The sequence below is a fragment of the Hemiscyllium ocellatum genome, chromosome 30, assembly GCF_020745735.1.
Source record: "Hemiscyllium ocellatum isolate sHemOce1 chromosome 30, sHemOce1.pat.X.cur, whole genome shotgun sequence".
NCBI classification, from domain to species: Eukaryota; Metazoa; Chordata; class Chondrichthyes; order Orectolobiformes; family Hemiscylliidae; genus Hemiscyllium; species Hemiscyllium ocellatum.
Genome location: NC_083430.1, coordinates 4,930,451 through 4,950,882, shown reverse-complemented (window position 1 = coordinate 4,950,882; position 20,432 = coordinate 4,930,451). Strand labels below are relative to the sequence as shown.

Below are 20,432 nucleotides of genomic sequence, written 5' to 3'. Positions count from 1 at the left end.
AGAGAGAGTCCATGCCGACTCGCTGCCCTCCCAGGGACAGAACCAGCGGCGGGAGCTGTCTAAGTGCAGGACCCGCTCCCTTTCAGCTTTCTGAGCAATGTGCTGATGAGGGAGGAGCCTGGAGGCTGAGGAAAGCTCCAAAGGCGGGGAGGGTGGTGTGGGAGAGGAGGGGAAGGGGAGTCAAGTCTTCAGAGAGTGGGGATGTCAGCTTGATGGATGGCAGGTGGGGTGTCAGGAGGGGCAGTGTGTGAAGTTTCAGCGATGTTGAAGTTCGATTTCTTCTGAGTGAAAAGCACAGAGAGGGAGTGAGAGGGAGCCTGGTGTTTGTGTGGGAGCCAATACTGGTGATTGTAGCTGAATAAGGCAGTGCGAGTGAAGAGACAACTCCATCCTTGAGGAAGATCTCTCTGGGATGTGAAACTTCTGGAATCTGGGATTGCTGCCCATCACTCACTAACAGTTCGCCTCCACCCCAGTTACAGTATGCTGTGAGCGGTACCTGGGAGCAGGGTCAGAGAGCTCCTGGCGCATGGTCAAGCCGAGTCCGGGCTCTCCCGGGGCGCCGTTAGCGGCGGTGCTCCCTTCCCGCCCGGGTCCGCCCTCTCCATGCCCCGGAACCAGGCAGATGCCGGCGGCATGAGCGACGAGAAGCGAGTGGAGTTCGTGGGGCTGACGGCGGTGGAGAGCAGCTCCTCCAGTCGGGACGGAGTGGCTGCGAGTCCCGGGGAGAGGCACCAGGGGAGCCGCCTGAGGCTGGCACCTCAGCCCGGAGATGGGGAGAGATTGATGCTGGCCGGATTGCCCGGGGACAGTGTGCAGAGTGCCCGGGTCGGGTTGCTGGGCAGACCGCTGCCCCTCAAACACCGCAACAAGAGGAATGCCGGTTACAGAAAACTGCAGAACTGCCTGTACAACGTGTTGGAGAGACCGCGGGGATGGGCGTTCATTTACCATGCTTTCATGTGAGTAACACTCTGCTCCAACTCCCCCTAAACCCCACCGTGCTCTGGACCAGTGCCGCTTGGTACACAACTGGCAATCAGTCGGTCCACAACACTCTCCCTCTCTCTCTGTACACTCCAATCTTTCCAAACTTGCGAGCTTCCCTGTCATTGCAGGAATATTTAAATAACACTAGTGTGCGTCTTCGAGTCTCGAGTTTGCAATGTTTAGAAACTGCCCGGTATTTTAAAGTATATTTATGATGGTGGCGTCTTATAAATAAATGTATATTGCAATATGTGCTAGAGTTTTAAAACCTGCTCCTAAATCCTGGAAAGATGAGGATGTTTTGGTTTCAGACTGTGTGCGCATTTGGAAGTTGAGTCCTTGAACTGTCAGGAGAAGTGCCGAAGTCTGGAGTGTTTAACGAATCTATGTGCACGTATTTATTCTAATTGCACATCAGGATCCATACACTGTTTCCGAATTAACTTCGAAAAAGGATCTTCCCAACGCGGTGTAGCCGTGTCCACCTGGAGACTAACAGCCCGACCTTTACCCTTCCACTGAGACCTGACTCATTTCGGTTCTTGTCCCAGTCCCGCTGGGTCCCCATTGGACCGACCACAAAAGAAACTTCGTCCAGAACTTGCCAGTCTCCTGAAAACCCCCCTTTCACAAGAGCTGTAGACCCAGTGGTTGACTTAAGAAGTAACCCTATATATGAAATCAGCGATTTGTGTGTTTTACAGAAATGTTCGTACATAAAGTAAACTTGTCTTCAAGGTATGTGGGAAACAGTGAACCTCTGTGTGAGATTTAAATCTATCAGCTCCTGTATTGTACCCTTGCTCAGACATAAATAGCACAACTCATGCCCAGCTATGTTTGAGCAGTCCAGGACCGTGGATTTAGGTTAGACTGCATAGTCAGTTTGGGATTACTCTCGGCTTAGTAAAAACTGGGCTAAAAAAAAGGGTTTCAATATTTTATCCTGAAAATTTAAAGAAATGGAAAAGGGAAATATTGTTCAAGGTGTGAGATGTAGAGACTGAAGGAAAGTTCGTACCAGTTTGTAAATGCCAGCGCACGTTTGGAACACCGGTCTTATCTCCTTGGGCACACTATGAGTGGGAAGTCCAGCAGCAGTGTGACTGAATGGAGAGTATGTCCAACTGACTGACTGCTGGCTATGAGCTAGGGATCTTTACATTTTTTGAATTAATTTTCTTGCTGTGCTTATGGTAACTGCTTCCCAAATTCATCCTTGTCCATGTTTCCTCTTATCTGTGTTCACTTGTCAAAAAGTGTAGTGCTGGAAAAGCACAGCAGGTCAGGCAGCATCCGGGGAGCAGGGGAGTCGACATTTCGGGCATAAGCCCTTCTTTATGCCCATAGTGTCAACTCGCCTGCTCCTTAGATGCAGCCTGACCTGCTGTGCTTTTCCAGCGTTACGCTTGTCGACTGATGTCCAGCATCTGCAGTCCTTACTCTCTCCTGTGTTCACCTGTGCCTACATTTACTCATGTCCGTGTTTGTCCATGTCCGTGTTTATCCATGTCCGTGTTTGCCCATGTCCGTGTTTGTCCATGTCCGTGTTTGCCCATGTCCATGTTTATCCATGTCCGTGTTTACCCATGTCCATGTTTGCCTATGCCCACATTCACCCATGTCCATGTTTACCCATGTCCGTGTTTACCCGTTTCCATTTTTACCCATATTGGTGTTTGCCCATGTCCGTTTTTACCCATGTTGGTGTTTACTCATGTCTGTGTTTACCCATGTCCGTGTTTGTCCATGTCCATTTTTACCATGTCCATGTTTGCCCATGTCCGTGTTTACCTGGGTCCGTGTTTACCCATGTCCGTGTTTACCCATGTCCATGTTTACCCATGTCCGTGTTTACCCATGTCCGTGTTTACCTGGGTCCGTGTTTACCCATGTCCGTGTTTACCCATGTCCATGTTTACCCATGTCCGTGTTTGCCCATGTCGATGTTTGCCCATGTCCGTGTTTACCCATGTCCGTGTTTATCCGTGTCCGTGTTTTTCTGTGTCCATGTTTACCTGTGTCCGTGTTCACCCACGTCCGTGTTCGCCCATGTCTGTGTTTGCCCATGTCTGTGTTTGCCTGTGATGAATTACTGATGACAGTGACTGCTCGTAATCTTACCAGGTAGATTGGGCTGTATTTTAAACCAGCGATGAAAACCCTTACCTGATAAGCTGTGCCAATTGTTCAGCATTATCGACCTGAAGATAATCATTATGATTTCCTTCTGCCTTCCATTTGCCCATTAACCCTTTCCTTATGTGAGGAAATGTGAACATTTTAAAATCTAGCATTGTGCGGGAATGGTTCAGTGGGTTCCTTTCCCATGTCAAGCTCAAACTATTTGGATCGTCAATGTTTTCTGGCTGTGAGTGTCTGACATGAACTGGTTTGGTGCAGTTTAGCCAAACCTGTTAGTGAATATGAGGCTGCTTCAGAGGGAACTGCCTGAAGGTTGCACTTTTAGGGGACATGGGAAATTGTAGTAATGAACTTTCAGGTCGAGGTTGGTTGAAACAGAAGAAATGTTTTTACAAATCAAATTATTAGAATATATAATATTCAGCTTAACTTGCCCTGTACTTTTCTCTGTACTCCATATGGAACTTCTGTCATTGCACTCTTCATGCCTCCTCTAGATTTTTTTTCTTTTCCGTTTTTCTTCTTGTGTTTATCGAGTTTTTCCTTTAACTGCATCTGTTATTCACCTCAGTTACTGCCCTGCAGTATTGAATTTCACATTCTTACCACTCTCAGAGTAAAGACTTTCTCCTGAATTATTCATTAGATTTATTACTCACTAATGGTTCTTCAGATCTGAGTACTAAAAATTCTTTTTTTTTGGGTGAAAAAAAGTTATGGATCACTTAAGCAGCTCAAAGTGATTCCAGATACTAGTCTGCAGCTAATTTGATTTACTTCACGTGATATCAAGAAACAATTGGAGACACCGGATTTTTTTTCATTTATTCATTCGTGGGATGTGGCCAACATTTACTCCCGTCCCTAGTTGCCCCCCTTGAGAAGGTGGGGGTGAGATGCCTTCTTGAATCGCTGCAGTATGTCTGCTGTGGGTTGACCCACAATGCCATTAGGGAGAGAATTCCAGGAATTTGACCCAGTGACATTGAAGGAACAGCAATGTATTTCCAAGTCAGGATGGTGAGAGGCTTGGAGAGCAACTTGAAGGTGGTGGTGTTCCCAAATATCTGCTGCCCTTATCTTTCTAGATGGAAGTGGTTATGGGTTTGGAAGGTGCTGTCTGAGGATCTTTGGTGTATTTCCACAGTGCATCTTGTAGATACTACATACTGCAAAGTCTAATGGCTCTGACAACATTCCAGCAATAATACTAGTACTCAAGAACTTACTGCTCCCCTAGCCAATATGTTTCAGTACAGCTACAACACTGAAATGAACCAGACAATTGCCCAAGTATGCTCTGTACACAAAGAGTAAAATGAAACTAAGCCTTCACTCTAATCTCAATCGTTATAAATGTTGATGGATGGTATCATCAACAGTGCTCTCCAGCAGCACATACTTAGCGATGACCTGTTCACTGATAAAAATCGAAAGAACCAGCAATGCTGTAAACCAGAAACAAAACAGAAGTTGCTGAAAAAGCTCAGCAGGTCTGGCAGCATCTGTGAAGATAAATCAGAGTTAACATTTCAGGTCTGGTGAGTCTTCATCAGAATGTGAGGAAATTGTTTGTTTATATGTAGATTATAGGGTGGGGGATGGGATGAGGATAGAGCCCAAGAAGGGAGAAGAACAGTTGGAAAGACAAAAGAGTAGATAACGATTTGGCTGGGAGGGTGAATAGCTGTTAATGCAGACCGTTAGTGGCTACCAGTAGGTCGTGTGTAATGGTAACAAGGCCTGGTTTGTGGGGTTAGGAGGTGAGAACATGGGGGAGTTCCAGCCTTAAAATTATTGAACTCGATATTGAGGGCTGCAGGGTCCCCATGTGGAAAATGAAATGTTGTTCTTCCAGCTTGCACTGAGCTTCACTGGAGCACTGCAGTAAGCCCGAGGCAGAGATATTGGCCAGGGAACAGGGTAGTGTGTTACAATGGCAGGCAACTGGAAGCTCAGGGTCTTTTTTGTGGGCAGAACGTAGATGTTTTGTGAAGCGGTCCCCCAGTCTACGCTTCATTTCCGTAATGCAGAGGAAACCATGTTGTGAGCAGCGAATGCAGCAAATTAGATTGTGAGGAGTGAAGATAAAGTGCTGCTTCACCTGGAAGGTGTGTTTGGGCCCTTGGACACTGAGGAGGGAGGAGGTAAATGGGCAGGTGTTACTCCTTTGGCGGGTAGCAGAGAATGTGCCAGAGGGCTGTGGGGGAATTTTGGGAGTGAGGGAAGAGTAGCCCAAGGTGTCTCAGAGGGAAAAGTCCCTGTGGTAAACGGACAAGGGAGGAGAAGGGGGTATGTGTCTGATGGTAGCATCTTGCTGGAGGAGGTAGAAATGACAACCAATGATCTTTTGGATGCTGTTGGGATGGTCAGTGAGGATAAAGGGAACCCTATCGCTGTTGCGGGAGAGAAGAGAGGCGGTGAGGGCAGAGGCGCAGGAGATGGGTCACGCTTGGTTGATGGCCCTGTTGACAACAGTGTTGGGGAATCCTCAGTCGAGGAAGAAGGTGGACATCTAGGAGGCTCCCTTGTCAAAGTTGGCCTCATCAAAACATATGCGACAGAGACAGAGGATCTAAAAATAACTAAAATCTTCTGCCTGACCTCTCCGCCTCCACCCCTCTCCGGCCAATAACCCTTACCTTGACCTCCTTCCACCTATCGCATTTCCAACGCCCCTCCCCCAAGTCTGTCCTCCCTACCTTTTATCTTAGCCTGCTTGGCACATCCTCCTCATTCCTGAAGAAGGGCTCATGCCTGAAACGTCGATTTTCCTGCTCCTTGGATGCTGCCTGACCTGCTGCGCTTTTCCAGCAAAACATTTTCAGAACTAAAAACATAGCCACTATAAACCCACTGACTCCTACAGCTCCCTGGACTATACATTCTCACACCCTGCTTCTTGTAACGACTCCATTCCATTCTCCCAGTTCCTCTGTCTCTGTCGCATTTTCTTAACAGGTAGCTCATATCGAGGCCTTCATGGCCCAAACTGGGGAAGAAAAATCCCTGAAGCTGTCAATTATTTTGAGTGTCTTTAATAATCTCAGGTGAAAGTCGAGTGCAAACTATTGGCAGGAGCATGTGAAAACTCAAGCAGCTCATCGACTCACTTTGTTAGAGACAATAAAACTGTAGATGCTGGAATCCAAGGTAGACGAGCAGAGGCCTGGAAGAACACAGCAAGCCAGGCAGCACCAGGAGTTGGAGGACCCAATGTTTTGGATGCTTCTTCAGGACCCATCTACTTGAGCAAATACCACCTGTCTCCCCTAGGGTAGAGTACAAGGTTTCAGTGATGCATTGTTTAGCTACCACAGCACCCATGACACCAGAACAAAACAAATTATCCTTGATGCTGAAGGACTGCCTTAGAGATTGTGATCTGATTTAAAAAATGAACAAACATCAGGAGCTCTGTATTTCAGTCATAACTGTTTGTTGTTGCCACTGATATGACAAAAGCCCTATATTTCTTGTCTTTGATATGACCTCCAAACACAGGATTTGCCAATTTCAGGATTTTGTTTGATGAGGAAGCAGTGATTATGTTGTTCTTGTTTAAAATACGTAAGTGAACAGTACCGTTGGCTTTTTCACATTCTGAAGGGAACAGGTTAAATTAGTCACAAGGAGGAAGAAAGGAGTGTGAAAACCATATTCATACAAAGGGTTAATTAACAGGAAGGCAGGAAATAGCAATATCAAGTGGTTTCAGGGAATAAGATGTGTTTTGGAGAGAGTTTGTGGTGGGAAGGTGGATTTTCAAAGGACAGATTTATTGCATCAATTCACTTTTCACATTCCTTAAGATTCATTTTTGTATTAAAGATTAGGACACTGGACAAAGATCAGAAACATCCAAGTTCAACAACTGGAGGAAATTGCAATCATAAGTTTAATGTGGAACAACTTGAAATTAACTAAACGTCTTCTTCAGAGCTGATTGCTCTTGAATTGTACACTGGAAATTCAGAGTTATAGTGGATGCTTGTGACTGACTCAGTCATGTGAGATCATATTGTTCCAGAGTCAATTAAAAGCAATTGTATGAATGTGTGCTTTGTCTTTGAATGTGTGCTCTCTAACTGTTGTGGTCAGCGTGAGTCTGAGCTCTGTATGTGTTTGTGCATGGTCTGGGTGCATGCGAGCATGTATGCTTAAACTATGTGTGTGTGTGAGAGTTTATATTGCTTGCTCTCTATGTGAGAGTGTGTGCGCAAGCATGTATGTTAAGTGTATGCATGCAAGCATGAGTGTGCATGTGAGCATTTGAATTAGTTGAGTGTCTGTGAGCATATGAGTGTGTGTGTGTGTGTGTGCATTGTCTGTTTATATGTGACTGATTAGATTAGATCCCCTACAGTGTGGAAACAGGCCCTTCGGCCGAACATGTCCACACAGACCCTCCTTGTATGTGCGAATGTACTCCGGGGTATGTATGCAGAGGTTTCTGGTGCATGAGAGAGTTTGTGAGTGTCTGAGTCTGTGAATGTGCAGCTGAGTGAATTTTTGTATTTCTGTGTGCACTTCTACTATGGGTATTATGGAGTGGGCTATGCTTTGCGTCTACTAAAGCATTTAAAAGCTTTGGCCTTGAGCTGAAAATCAGCAGCATTTTGGATGACCCATTCCTGTGTTTCTCTTTCAGGGCAGCACCGATGGTGGTCTGTCCCAGTGGAGATACTGCTACTAATTCCTTTCTATTCCAGAGCTGCTGTGGAAGTTAGGGTCTGCAGGAATGTGAAATTAATGCTACATTGGAAAAGGAGGCTGCAGTGCCTCTGAAGTTGAAATTAGTGGAGGCTTGCTAATTCTTGCAAAGCTCAGGACTGGAGAGGAAATCTACTGGGGAGAAAATGCAGAAACATACGTTCAGCATTTCTGGTTATTTTTGGCAAACAGTCAGTTATCAGTCAGGAGCTGGCTCCAGTCCAAAATAGACTCTGGTAGCTTGGTAAGTATTCAGCATAGGGAGTATACTAAAGCTCCCCTGTGTGTAGGGGCACAAACACTACACAGATTGAAAGCATAGCAGTGACAGTACCTGCTGTAGGGTGAACGATCACTGAGGAGTCAGTTTCAGTTTTGAGGAGGCAATCACAGGTGAGATCGTGTGCTGGTGATACCTATCTGCACCATGCAGGTGCAGAAATAATCTTCTCCATATGCCTGGATGTACTCCTGGAGATTTCCTCCGTTTGTTTCGTTCTTCCATGGGATTTTGACCATTTCTAGCTCTTGAACTGAGTGGTTCGCTTGGCCATGTCAGTCCATTGCTATGACTCTGGGTCTACATATTGCCCCAACCAGGTGTTCTTGGGAAATTAGTGAATCAATGGGGTTTTGATGCTAATCAATGGTGGTTGTTTGGTACCAACTTGAGATCAGCTTTATATTTATTAAATAAATATATTTATTAAATGCCAGATTTACTAAAATTCCACCAGCTGCCATGGTAGGATTTGAACTTATATCTTCAGACCATTAGCCTGGCTTTCTGGATTACTGGTCTAGTGACATTATCACTATGCCTCAACTCCCTTACAATAATCTACACAACCTTCCATTTCCAAATACTATACTTAGTCAAGCAATGAATCTGTTCAGTCTTCAATACTTATACATATTTGGTGTTATTTTTATTATTTATGAGTTGTGTATAGTTACCAGTGGCTAGGTCAGCATGTATTACCCAAGCCTCAGGAGAGGACAAACTCCAGCCATCATCCAGAAGGGTTTCTGAGTTGTTGTTCACATACTCCAACCACTTTTGTTTTTGCCTTTTTCTTTTGACTTCCCTCTGTGGGCCCAGTGTGGACCTCATGGCAGCGAGTTAGCCCCTATTTACTTTTCCAGGGTGAGCATGGGACCTGGCCTCGGAATCAATGGCTGCACATCGGCAGAGGTGAGATCGCGAGGCAGCCTGAGTGCCTGAGGATCGGCGGCTTGGTCATTGATTGAGTCTGGCGCTGGCCGCAATGGAGCAATGGTAGCAGGGCATCACAGCAACATCGAAGAGGTGGGCCGAGCAGTGAGACATGCAACTCTGACTTTGGTGGGTCTGGTGCAGGTGGCATTGGAGGAGAATCCGCCCGTGACAAAAGATGGCACTGAAGAGAGGCAACTTCAGAGTTGGTTGGGTCCGGTGTAGACTGTGGAGGGAGGATGGGCATCGTTGATGATGAGTTGGCTCAGGGCTGAAGGAGTCTCTTTAAGCTATATCTTTCTTATTTGTAAAACTATTCAAAATGGCACTGGATCGAGGTGAAAGTGAAAACACCTTTCAGTGTATTTTACTGTTTTTTCTCACTGTAAAATGCACATGACAATAAAATCATTCATTCAAAAGAAAGAAAACAAAATCTTTTTTTTATAAATGCTTCATGATCTTTCCTTGTTTTGTTACAACATCCAATAGTTTCCAGAAGAGAAGAACTTTCCTTGCTTCTTCTTCTCTGCTTTTGTAAGAACGTTGAACTGTCTCTCACTCCTCCCGGACAAATCTGCACAATATAACACTTACTTAATTCTGATCTCTTGAGATAGTGAAACACTGGTTAGACAGAACTTAGGCAAAATCCTGACACAGGCAGCTGTGGGTGAGACAGCACAGTGAGACAGATGAATAAAATGCCAATTGTTCAAGGAACCAGAGAGAGACAGAATTGATGTTGGTGTTGGTAAGCTGATGCCTGGGACTCACACTCTTAGATATTTACAGCAAATAAGGAGGACAGTAGGACCATCGTATCCACGACAATCAACAAAGATCTGAACGCACTAATCCCATTTTTCAGCTCTTGGCGCATAGCCTTGGAGGGGCAATGCAAGTGAATATTTGGCCATAGAATAATGGAGTTGATGGAAGTGGGAGGCTTTAAACTCCATCAAGATCCCCTGCTCCTGGTCACTGTCCAGTGACTCACGCTGAATAATGCAAGTCTTGTGGAAATCACTGACCTGCTGTAGTTAAATAGCCATCTCATGTTCACTGTCTTGGATAATTAAAGAACACTAACCATGGGCTGGAGTTTCCTGAGGAATCAGTACCAGGAAATCTGTAGGCAATAAAAGCTTCACAGAATGAATTGGGGAAACGGAGAGATGAACAACAACCTGTATTTATATAGTGCCTTTAATGCAGTAAATCATCCTGAGATGAATTTTAAGAAGCAATATTTGACAACCAAGCTGCATAAAGTAATATTCATACAAAAGATCAAAAGCTGAGATGAAAAAAGTGGGTTTAAGGAGCATCTTAAAGGAGGAAAGTGAGATAGAGAGATGAAGAGGGAATTCCAGAACTTTGGATTCTGGTAACTGAATGCATGCTCACTAATAGTGGAAGAATTGAAATTTTAGGATATTCATGAGGCCAGAATGAGATGAGTATGAGATATCTTGGAGGGTTGTGGTTCCAGAAGAGATTACAAATTCATGAACTAAAGTGAGGCAAGGCCATGGAGTGATGTGAAAATGGTTGAGTGTTTTAAAGTGTAGCTGTACAAGACCAAGTGGCGGTGGGGAGACAGGAGGAGATGTGACTGAGATCATGAGTAGCAGAGTTTTGAAAAAACAGAAGAATGTAGAAAAAAGATAAAAGCATACTGGTAATGCAAATGGCAGAGCAGAGGGAGGGAGGAGATGGGGAACAATCGATATCAGCTCATGCTGATAATTCCATGTTTCTGGGCACTGTATGGTTGTAATTACTGGTGCAAACTAGATGTAGGATATTTTGGGTATCACTTACTGTATCTGACCCGATGGATTGTGGGGTCAGAGTGAGGGAATTAGACTGCCTTGTGCTTACCACACACTGAAATTAGCCCCTGAACAAAGCAGATTCAGAAAATCCATATACGTTCTGTCGATGTTATGATAGCTGAGGAGCTGATAATTAAATATTCAATATCTCTCCTTGTCAACAAGTAAATAAATGTTCGCAGTCTGTCATCATTTTTGTATAATGCAATTAAAACTCCAATCTTAGGAAACAACTCAGTGCACAGACATTGGGGAGTGGCAGGTATCACAGAAACAAACTCAGTAATGTGGGGGAAGGTCTATCACTGTTATTCCAAAGAATGCATGGTTTCTTCTCACTGATTATGTACTGAGATGGATCAGTGCTGTCAATGGTTTCTGCTACTTACAGAAGGGCTTCATCTCAGGGAACTACGTACTTCAAACAAAAGTGATGGGTTCAGTGTTTTCGCTCAAAAAATGTTCACAATACTGATCCTTAGGATGGTGGGATTGTCCCAGAAAGAGATGTTAAGGAGACCTGGCCTGCATTCCAGGATTAGTGGTGCTGGAAGAGCACAGCAGTTCAGGCAGCATCCAACGAGCAGTGAAATCAACATTTCGGGCAAAAGCCCTTCATCAGGAATAAAGGCAGAGAGCCTGAAGCGTGGAGAGATAAGCTAGGGGAGGGTGGGGATGGGGAGAAAGTAGCATAGAGTACAATAGGTGAGTGGGGGAGGGGATGAAGGTGATAGGTCAGGGAGGAGAGGGTGGAGTGGATAGGTGGAAAAGGAGATAGGCAGGTAGGACAAGTCCGGACAAGTCATGGGGATGGTGCTGAGCTGGAAGTTTGGAACTAGGGTGAGGTGGGGGAAGGGGAAATGAGGAAACTGTTGAAGTCCACATTGATGCCCTGTGGTTGAAGTGTTCTGAGGCGGAAAATGAGGCGTTCTTCCTTCAGGTGGCTGGTGGTGAGGGAGCGGCGGTGAAGGAGGCCCAGGACCTCCATGTCCTCGGCAGAGTGGGAGAGGGATTTGAAATGTTGGGCCACAGGGCGATGTGGTTGATTGGTGCGGGTGTCCCGGAGATGTTCCCTAAAGCGCGCTGCTAGGAGGTGCCCAGTCTCCCCAATGTAGAGGAGACCGCATCGGGAGCAATGGATACAATAAATTATATTAGTGGATGTGCAGGTAAAACTTTAGGATCTTGGATAGAGGTGAGGGAGGAGGTGTGGGCGCAGGTTTTACAGTTCCTACGGTGGCAGGGGAAGGTGCCAGGATGGGAAGGTGGGTTGTAGGGGGGCGTGGACCTGACCAGGTACTCACGGAGGGAACGGTCTCACCTTCCATCCTACCAACCTTCGCATAAACCAAATCATTCACCGACATTTCCGCCACTTCCAAAAAGACCCCACCACCAGGGATATATTTCCCTCCCCACACCTTTCAGCCTTCCGCAAAGACTGTTCCCTCCATGACTACCTGGTCAGGTCCACGCCCCCCCCTCTACAACCCACCCTCCCATCCTGGCACTTTCCCCTGCCACCGCAGGAACTCTAAAACCTGTGCCCACACCTCCTCCCTCACCTCTATCCAAGGCCCTAAAGAGCCTTCCACATCCATCAAAGTTTTACCTGCACATCCACTAATATCATTTATTGTATCCGTTGCTCCCGATGCGGTCTCCTCTACATTGGGGAGACTGGACGCCTCCTAGCACAGCGCTTTAGGGGACATCTCAGGGACACCCGCACTAATCAACCACACTGCCCTGTGGCCCAACATTTCAAATCCCCCTCCCACTCTGCCGAGGACATGGAAGTCCTGGGCCTCCTTCACCACCGCTCCCTCACCACCAGACACCTGGAGGAAGAACGCCTCATCTTCCACCTCAGAACACTTCAACTCAAGGGCATCAATATGGACTTCAACAGTTTCCTCATTTCCCCTTCCCCCACCTCACCTTAGTTCCAAACTTCCAGCTCAGCACTGTCTCCATGACTTGTCCGGACTTGTCCTACCTACCTATCTCCTTTTCCACCTATTCACTCCACCCTCTCCTCCCTGACCTATCACCTTCATCCCCTCCCCAACTCACCCATTGTACTCTATGCTACTTTCTCCCCACCCCCACCCTCCTCTAGCTTATCTCTCCACGCTTCAGGCTCTCTGCCTTTATTCCTGATGAAGGGCTTTTGCCCGAAACGTCGATTTCGCTGCTCGTTGGATGCTGCCTGAACTGCTGTGCTCTTCCAGCATCGCTGATCCAGAATCTGGTTTCCAGCATCTGCAGCCATTGTTGTTACCTGGCCTGCATTCCATAGAGTTTGCAAGAATGAAGTGATCTCATTGAAAAATACAACATTCTTAGAGAGCTCAACTGGGTAAATGTATGAAGGATGCGATCTAGAACCAAAGAACGCATCTTATGGGCAGGTCACTTTGGACTGAGATGAGGAGAAACTTCCTCTCTAAGAGTAAATCTTTAGAATTCTATATTCCAGAGGGCTGTCTAGACTAAGCATTTGAATACATTCACAACAGAGATCAATAGATTTCTAGAAATTAAAAAGATACTGAGGGTTACGAGAAGAAATGAAAAAAAGCCGTGGAGACTGAAGGTTAGCCATGATCACGCTGAATGGTGGAATAGGTTTGAGGAACTGAATGGTCTACTGCTGTTCCTATGTCCTGTGTTCCTGTGTTAAGTGGTGCTAGTTAGTGAACTGACAATTCAAACAGAACTTCTTAAGCTGCATGTGCAGAGAGGCACAGCATGGATAGTGATACAGCGGAGAATCAAAGACACTAATTGTTGCTGTAAGTTAAAGAGCCTCAATGGCCACACTGGGAGGTGGCTGAAGGGAATTTCTGTCTCTTCCTTTTTTCCTAGTTTATCTTTTTCAGTTTAATTCTTACTCTCTGTCTCACTCTTCTAGTATTTCTCCCCCACCTCCGCCAGTATTTCTCATTGTTTCTTTTGCTTATCCATTATTCTCTCTTAATTTCTGACTTTCTCCTGGTTACTTCTCATTCTCTTGTTCTCTTACATTCTCTTTTTCCTTTCCCTCTTTTTTTGGCTCTCACTGTTTCTTTCCATAGTTTGCTCACATGCTGCTTAGTTTTCTTCCATTATCCCTCTGTCCCTCATGACCAGAAATAGGGATCTGCCTCCATGGACAATGGAAGTCAGGATGGTTACCAGCAGTTGAAGTTCTCTCTCTCTCTGTATGTGTCTCCATCTCTCTCTCTCTCTCTCTCTGCTATGGTATCAGAAATCTGTGTGTGTATATTTTTATTTATCCTTTGTCCAGTATGACACTGCTCACCAGGTTTAACATGTAAGCAAGTATATTCCAGGCACACTTGATAGAATTGATTAGCTTCTGTATCTATTTAACCATTGCTTGTTTTAAGAAAGGAAAATGAGAAGACCTTTCAGATGATCTGGAGAATCTCCCACTAATAGAAAATGCCTTAACACAAGAAGCAGCATGGACTCTAGCCAATTGCTTAAAAAAACTCATAAAAGCAGAGACAGTGAGACATTTCATCCTAGCTTCTGAATTTCAGTCCAAAGAATTCTCCTCAATCAGTGAAATTCTGTTTGTTTGAGAATGTGCTCATTTACCCCCACCCCCCCAATAGTTTACCTGTTTTGTGGAGCACGATTATACAATTACCTGGTACCAGTGTTTAACATCCAACAAACTACTCTTGAACAACACTATGGGGTATCTATTAATAAGAGATTTAAAATATAGCTGGGCTACAAGTTTATCTGAAATCAGCAAAATCAACAGAAAAGACCAAAGAACTTCAAATGCAAGTTGCTTCCTGTGTAATTCAAGTTTCTATGATCTTTGATGCTATATGGACAGATTGTGCTGAAAAATGTCTGATCCCACCCTTAGAAGAGATTGATCACAGCGAGTTTCCTCTAACTATGCTAATTTATCATCCTTCCAGAAGCTTTTACAGTTAAACATACTCTTCAGTGGACTACATATCTTTCAGACTGAAGGAAGGATACAGTGGGGTGTCCTGTGGAATATTAATATATTGATGACCTCAACTTGGATATAATTTTAAAATCTGCAGATGACAGGAATTTGAAAGGATTTTGAACCCTGTGAGGAGAATGTTAATAGACTTCACACAGCAAGGTTGGTGATTTGGACAGATAAGTGACCAAATAAGTTCAGTGCAGAAGAGAGTGACGTGATTTATTTTGGTTGGAAGGCTTAGGAGAGACAGTATAACCTAAAAGGTACATTTCTAAAGGGTGTATAGGAACAGAGTGACTGGGTAAATACATACATAAATCAGTGATGTTAACAGGACATATTGAGAAAGTGGTTAACAGGCCATATGGGAGGCTTCCCTTTATAAATAAGGGCATGGAGGACAAAAGCAAAGAAGTTCCATTAAATATTACTAAAACCCTGTTTTGGCTTCTATTTATTGTATGAAGAACATTTATTATGAGAGAGTGCAGAAAAGGTTTACAAGAGTGAATGAGAGACTTTGGATAGATTGGAGAGGCTATTCTTCATAGAGAAGAATAAGAGATCCACACAGAGTAGATAGTGAGAAACTTTTCCCAATTTCAGAGGGGACAAGAACCAGAAGGCACAGATTTAGAGTGATTGGCAAAAGAAGCAACACCAACATGGGGACCAGAGTTTTCACCAGGTAGTGACTGGGATCTGGAACGTACCCTCCGAGGGTCTGGGAGCAAGTGGATTCAACTGTGGTTTCAAAAGGAATTGGATAATTAGCTAAGTAGAAGTAAAATGTGCAGGTCTAGAAAGTAAAGTTGGGGGCAGTGACACTTCATCAGTTACTTTTGTGGAGAACCCAGCAAGGATGCAAAGCTTTCTTGAGTGCTGAGACCGTTCTATGGCTCTATCATTCAAAGGCAATGACAGACATCATTTGAAACCTTTTAAATTTATTGAAAAAAAATCTGTGTATTCCTTTTACCATAAACCTGCCTTCTTAAATAGAGTCAGAGCCATTTGTTCACCGACAGACTTGATGCTGAATGATGACCCATCAAAGCTGTCCTGCAGGATCCTGGATAAACTGATCACTTCATTTCTCACAGTGTAGCATGGAAAGGTGGTCACCCGGGATCTTGAAAAGTACACAGTCCACCTCAAACTTTTGAGTGGAGCTGCCGCTGTTGGACTGGAGTGGAAAAAAAATCAGAAGTCACATAACACCAAGTTATAGTCCAACATGTTTATTTGAAATCACAAGCTTTTGAGGTGCTGTTCCTTCATCGTCACCTGATGAAGGAGAAGTACTCTGAACACTTGGGGTTTCAAATAAATAAATCTGTTGGACTATAACATGGATTCATGTGACTTCTGACTCAGGTCACCATGGAATGGCAAGATATCTCAAAGGGTTGAGCAACAGGGGAAGCTCGCTGTTCCATTTGCTCTGATGCAAGTAGCAACATGTGTTGCCACGAAACAGGATGATCCAATCAAGCTAAAAAGACATACTACTCATCACACAAATGAGGTTGCAGGGGTGGTGTGACACCATGTATATAGGCCATACGTCCCAAAGACTGGCAGATCGGATCAAACAGCACACTCCTTTGGTTGATTGCAACAAACAAGATACTACCAAACCCAAATGATTCGCTGTTGGAAACTCACAACAGAGCACCCAATATTAGATGTGAATCTGCAATTGGACAACATTTGCTTGATAATCTAACTATATCTAAACCCTGTGCTATATCTGTTCTGGGAGTGTTTAATGGGAAGAGTGTAGAGAGATATTTATTTTCAGTTTAAAAGAATAGAGGAAACTTTACTCTGTACCTAACCACATGTTGTACCTAACAGGGGCCATTTAATGGCGATAGTGTAGAACGAGCTTTACTCTGTATTTAACGACATACTGCACCTGTCCTGGGAGAGTTTGATGGGGACAGTATACAGAGTGCTTTACTTGCATTTTAAGAAGAGAGGCTTTACTTTCAGTTTAAAAGTATAGAGGGACTTTTACTCTATCTTTCAACCCGTGCTGTTCCTTTCCTGGGAGTCTTCAATTAGGATGGTATAAAGGGAGCTTTACTCTGTATCTAACCCTGTACTATCTCTGTACTGGGAGTGTTTGATGGGGACAGTGTAGACACAGTTTAATTTCCATTTTAAAAACTACAGGAAGCTGCACTGATTAGCTGGATTAACAAAAGACTTCTGGACGGGTTTGTGTTCCACAAATACCCAAACAATCACAGTAGGGCTGTGTCACAGAGAGTAATTTGGAATAGTCATGGGCGAGTGCTTCTCTAATGTGGTTTTTTTTGGTGTAAAGTAGCAGTTGTTTGCACAGTGCCTCATTTGATAGCAACTTACTTGGTTTTGCTGTATATCTGTCAGGCTGATAATGGAAGACATTACTCCCTACAGGTTTTGCAGTCCAATATGGTTTGTTTTTTGAGTGTAACTAATCCTTGGGCTATTGCAGGGATCTGGGGTTTGGATGTTTGGTGGCTAGTGAGGGACTGGGGTGGGGGGTGTCCAGTTCTGGCCATAAGGAAACTTTACTGTGCCCTCCTTTACTTATTATTTTAGAAACAAAGGGATAAACTTGCATTTGGATCAAGCCTTTCTTCATGTCAGGATTTTCTAAAGTTCTTTATTGACAACAAATTAATTGTGAACGCTAGCCTGTATTATGATCATAGAATCCCTTCAGTGTGGAAACAGGCCCTTCGGCCCAACAAGTTCACACTGACCTTCTGAAGAATAACCCACCCCTAGACCCATTCCCCTACACTATTATTCTATATTTACCCCTGACTAATGCACCTAACCTACACATCCCTGAACACTACGGGCAATTTAGCATGGTCAATTCACCCAACCTGCACAGCTTTTGGATTGTGGGAGGAAACCAGAGCACCCAGAGGAAACTCACACAGACACAGGGAGAATGTGCACACAGACAGTCATCCGAGGCTGAAATCGAACCCGGGACCCTGACGTTGTGAGGCAGCATGCTAACTACTGAGCCACAGTGCCGCCCACTGAGCCACCGTGCTGCCCACTGACCCACCGTGCTGCCCACTGATCCACCGTGCTGCCCACTGACCCACTGTGCTGCCCACTGATCCACCGTGCTACCCATTGACCCACCGTGCTGCCCACTGAGCCTCCGTGCCACCCACTGACCCACCATGCTGCCCACTGACCCACTGTGCTGCCCTCAAAGTAGGGGCTGCCTTCAAAGCCACCATGAAATAGATAATGTGACTGACAGTTGGTGTACAGCAAGTTCCCACAAGGAGCCACAAATTAATGACAATAATTTAACAAACAATTGATCAGTGGTAGCCAAATATGTCCAAGAATGGCTAATTTATACCTTTAGTGCTGGTGCAGACTAAGCATCGGCACCTGATGAAGATTTCAAATACCTAAGCACACAAGTTATAAATTAGTCAGTTAAAGGAATCAGGTGGAATTTGTAACCCATCTATTAATTGAGTCTAGAACCATTTCCTCAGGGAAGGATGTTGAAGCATGGGGAGAAAGTCAATTTAATGTACATGTGGTTGAGTTTCCTGAATGAGAAATGACTGATAGTTTGAAAAGAAAAAATTGTATTCATCCAGCACAATCTCACATCCCTCAGCCATTGTGTGTGAATCTGAATGGTGAATTCCCAATTAATGTGTGCTATTGCATGTGGGCTCAAAGTCAGCCTTTGCCAGTAGAATCCTGTGTCTTTAATATTTAACTGAACAATGAAAGGATTCAGTAATTCCTCCACAATGTTGTCACCTCAACTTCTGGTGTGAAATCTCTAGGCAAAAATGGATTCAGATTGAGCCCTTTCTGTTCGTGAGGCATGTTCATAAATGTCTGGATTAGTGATGCTGGAAGAGCACAGCAGTTCAGGCAGCATCCAAAGTGCAGCGAAATCGACATTTCAGGCAAAAGCTCTTCATCAGGAATAAAACCTATATTCATAAATTTATTTGAATATAAACAAATCAAGGAAATGCTTCTTACTAAAATATATGACAAAAAATGGAAAAATATGGAAATGATCTTACCCATTTATGTTTATCTTGCATCATCTTCAGTTTATCCAGTTTGTGTAAAGTGTTTCCAAACTGTGATTCACCAAATCTACATGACCCAAGCAATAGTCCAATATGAGCTGAAATGTTTTGTTAATGGTCTGGTTATCCTGCTTGATTTATGGAGCTGTGGAGGTTTATAAAGAGCTTATGCCTGCTGTCATTTCTTCAGTAGATAAACTTTAACAGGGATCTGTTGTATCAGCAACTGGAGACTGTAAATTCTATTTTGGAGGCACCATGGTGAGCAGTTCCAGAGCTTGGACTCTCCTGGTGGATCTGAGTGTGAAGTTAAATTCACTAAACAGGGATAGGTACAGAGAACATTAGAAAAAGGGAAAGTGATGAAATGAGTATGAGTATGTTGTGTGCAGAATCCCTATAACGTGCACTAAAGCAGATTTGTTTGGATGGTAAGAGTGTTGAGTAATTATACACATTCTACTAAAGTTAGGTATAAAATAAAATTCTGAAATCAAAATGGCTTTTGTATCATATGCAGATATATAATATATTGTGGAGATGGAGTAGGGAGGCTTATGGAAGGCTTTTGAATTGTTTTAAACTAATTTGTTTACACAGGGTAGTTTTCTTAAGATTAGATTACTTACAGTGTGGAAACAGGCCCTTCAGCCCAACAAGTCCACACTGACCCTCCGAAGAGCAACCCATCCAGACCCATTCCCCTTTCACCATGGGCAATTCACCTGACTTACACATCTTTGGACTGTGGGAGGGAACCAGCACATCCAGAGGAAACCCATGCAGATACGGGGAGAATGTGCAAAATCCACACACACAGTTGCCCGAGGTGGGAATTGAACCCAGGTCTCTGGCACTGTGAGGCAGCAGTGCTAACCACTGTGCCACCGTGCTGCCCCATGGTATGTGGGCTCAGTGACCAGCACTGTTGCCTTTCAGAGCTGGGGTTCAATTCCACACTCAAGTGACTGTATGGAGTTTACACATTCTCCTAGTGTCTACATGGGTTTCCTCCCACAGTCCAAAGATGTGCAGGTTATATGGATTGGATATCCTAAATTGCCTGTAGTATCCAGGGACGTGCAGGGTGGTGGGTTAGTCATGATATATGCGGGGTTACACAGACAGGGTGGAAGGCCTTTCAGAAGGTTGGTGTGGACTCACTGTAGGGATTTTATGCAATCACACAATGCATGGTAAATGAGACTTGAATGTTTTAGTCCAGAGGTTAGGGTATTCAAGGTTTCATAATGACTGTGTTTCTTACCCTAATAATAAGTTTAATTACAATATTTTGTAACATGCTCTTGCATTCAATTACCCTATTTCTTGCTCTGCAGAAATGTTCAATGACTCGGTTTGATGCCGCATTGAATCTATGTTTCTTAGCTGACTGATAGCTTAAATGACTCTTTGTTAGAACATAAGAACATAAGAACCAGGACAGGAGT

General features: G+C 44.3%; 1 protein-coding gene across 2 annotated transcripts in view; it reads left to right on the top strand.

The window, feature by feature from the left end:
- The first annotated feature begins 208 nt into the window (after positions 1-208).
- LOC132830139 (potassium voltage-gated channel subfamily KQT member 4-like) overlaps positions 209-20,432 on the top strand; it is a 633,387-nt gene continuing 613,163 nt past the window's right edge. For both annotated transcript variants that reach the window (XM_060847647.1, XM_060847648.1), the window contains exon 1: positions 209-962. In XM_060847647.1, the coding sequence (XP_060703630.1) occupies positions 607-962 (356 nt within the window). In that variant the 5' untranslated portion in view covers positions 209-606. The remainder of the gene's footprint in view (positions 963-20,432) is intronic.